A 2787-nucleotide genomic window follows, 5' to 3' on the forward strand; every position below is an offset into this window, starting at 1 on the left:
GCTAGTTGAAATGAAAGCAAAGGACGTTGGATTATTTATATTACTAGGCAAACTTAAAAATAATATGGTTTTAATTATTCAATTCAATTCAGTTAAAACTTTTATTTTTATTTTCTATATGTAAAAATAGATTTAGTTAAAAATAAAGTTCAAGATAAGGTCATAATATCATTCGAGAGTATGTAAGAATGCAAAGATGATATGAGATGTAATAAACATCACTTAAATATAAACAACTAGTTGCGAAACCCGTATTTTATACGGGTTGGATAAAACAAAAAAATTAAATATGAATGTAAATAAAAATTTATTTAAATTTGAAATTTAAAATTTAAAATTTGAATTTAAAAGGAAACATATTCAATAGTATATGAGTTGTAATATTGTAATTTAATGGTTATTTTCAAATAAAACAATTATTAATTGAGGTGTAAATATGATGTGTTAATTAAAAAAAGATAAAACAATAAGAAAATGACACATGAAAAAAACATTTATTAAAAAATACCAAAAAATGATATGTGTCTAAGTTAATGAAAAAGCATAGTTCTAAAAAACGCGCCATGACGCGGCTCAAGGCGTGCCATGGCACAAGGCGTGATGTAGCCGTTACGAAAACGTCCAAGGCAGGTTTGTTAAGCGTGGCGCCCAAATAACGTGCCAAGGCGTCCCTTATCGCGTTATGACACGAATTTTTTTCAAGGCGTGAGTTTTTCTGTTTTTTTTTGTCCGGCCTAAAATAATTGAGTTTTTGTTAACTTTTTTATATTAAATATTAATATAACACTTCTAAAACTTCATATATTTGATACAATTCAATAATTATATGATTTATCTCTTTTAATATATATAAAATAGTCACGTTTTGAAAAACATCATGACTCGCCAAGGCTTGGCATAACTTAACTTTGACATCGCCACCAAGTCACGCCTTACGTTTTTTAGAACCTTGTGAAAGAGTGACATGTGGCAAAATTGTTTTCATTTATTAAGGAGGATTGGAGAACTGTATTTAATATTTAAATTAATATAATTAAATGTATTACATATTTGTTTTACTATATTATATCAATGTTATACATTAAATTATATATTTTTCAGCTAGTTTTTACTTATTGTAGCTTTTTATCAACCAACAATTAGCTGCTAGTCTGCAAATACATCCTCAAAATAATATTCTTTCAAATTTGAGAAAGAAAAAGACTAGTTGGGAAGTGATTTCTTAAAAACCTTGGACCTAAACTGGTTTTTTACTTTTCTTTTTTTAAAACCAAACCACACTGTACTTCAGAAAATCTACTAAATTATAGCATTATCCCTTGTAGAAAATCTATCTAATTATAGCACTCAAAATTCATTGCTATGATTTAAAAGATTTTTCAAAGTAAAATGTTTTAATATAAAAAGAAAAGTAGGATCCTATAACAAACAAATCAATGAGAGTACATTGTTATTTCTCACAATTAGCCTAGACATCGCATATAATAGTAGAACATCTTTAATACTAAAAGAAATTAAGAACAACGTTTATGGATTTAGGTACATTTCTATCTTTACAGAAGAACAACATAATATCAAAGACATAGATATTGTTTGTAACCTTAATTTTTCAGAATAAATAACTGCTGATAACTCCTTCATACTTCCTCTTGCATAATAAGAGAGAATTCTTCATACAATAAATTAATCCATCAATGCAGCAGTTATCAGAATGCCTGCAATGAAATTAAAGACTTAAATTTTTGGTTTAAAAGCATAGCATATGAACATAATCGTCTTTAAATCTTTCTTTTCAGGAAAATAGATTCATCACTGTTTACCTGTGCAAATTTAGGAATGTTGTTTGTTAATTTACATTAATCATCATAGAAGCCCTAATTATTCACACTTCAATAGTTACAATAATTCATATTAAATTTGAGATCATAAACTAGAAGCAAACATACAATGAACAGAAAGTTTAATATAGCAATCAGATGTACCTTTCAAGAAGACGAGCGTTTTTTTCCCACGCATTGAGGAACTTCATCAAAGTTCTTGGAAGGATACTTAGCAGTCACCATCCCAACCTCAAAAACCAAATCATCACCGTTAATTTTAATTCCGGTAATTCCCCACCACTGGAAGAAAGCCTTAACCCTAATTCCATTGAGGTCCGAAATCCGGTTCTGAACTAACTTACCAGTGACTTTCTTCGAGTAGGTAGCGAGGTAGTTATCAGGTGGAAGGATGAGGCGGCAAGGGTAGCCTAGGTTGACGGAGAACTCGCCGGAAGTATGGTTCAGGTCATAGGAAAGGACATCGGTGGGGAGTAGTCCGATCGGAAAACCGTGGTGGGTAAGTACAGAGTGAGCGGTTAGTGGGGTGTATGATAGTGAAGAAGAAGAATTGTCAGGGTTAGGGGTTGAAGAGGATATGGAGATGAAGAGGGTTAGATGGAACATGAAGAAGAAGAAGAAGAAGAAGAGAGATTTGGCCATGGCGATTGCGAGTTGAATAGGTGATTTGGGGAGAGAGAAACGATAACGATAAAGGTAGATATTTGGGTGTTGGTTATGATGAAATCAAAGAGATGATTTTGGTGTGACATGTGCGCCTTTGACCAAGCTTTTTGCTAAGTTATGATTATAAACTTTTTACTTTTTACATCGTCGGAGCGAGTTGTGTCACTGAAACCGTATTTTCTTTCATGCTATGTAGATGCCAACTCATATTCTTTCATGCTATGCTATGTAGATGTCAACTCATATTTTTTTCTCATTTTATAAATTTGAAACCACAAGGTGG

The 2787-nt window shown here is 31.3% G+C and overlaps 1 protein-coding gene across 2 annotated transcripts; it reads right to left on the reverse strand.

Moving 5' to 3' along the window:
* Positions 1–1482: 1482 nt before the first annotated feature.
* LOC145053756 (DUF538 family protein (Protein of unknown function, DUF538)) lies at positions 1483–2585 on the reverse strand. 2 transcript variants are annotated; one of them, XM_079001853.1, is made up of 2 exons: positions 1983–2585; positions 1483–1820 (listed from the first exon to the last, which is right to left on the reverse strand). In XM_079001853.1, exon 1 carries the CDS (start codon positions 2478–2480, stop codon positions 1986–1988), a length of 495 nt encoding a protein of 164 aa, XP_078857979.1. In that variant the 5' UTR covers positions 2481–2585; the 3' UTR covers positions 1483–1820; positions 1983–1985. The 2 variants fall into 2 exon arrangements, with proteins under 2 accessions (XP_078857979.1, XP_078857978.1); XM_079001852.1 differs by having other exon boundaries at positions 1483–1715; positions 1983–2584.
* Positions 2586–2787: the final 202 nt, after the last annotated feature.

The sequence above is a fragment of the Lactuca serriola genome, chromosome 5, assembly GCF_051521515.1.
Source record: "Lactuca serriola cultivar US96UC23 chromosome 5, Lser_US96UC23_V15, whole genome shotgun sequence".
Taxonomy (NCBI): domain Eukaryota; kingdom Viridiplantae; phylum Streptophyta; class Magnoliopsida; order Asterales; family Asteraceae; genus Lactuca; species Lactuca serriola.

Coding starts and splice junctions, on each gene's coding strand:
- LOC145053756 (XM_079001853.1), bottom strand. CDS start 2,480: ATGGCCAAATCTCTCTTCTTCTTCTTCTTCTTCTTCATGTTCCATCTA.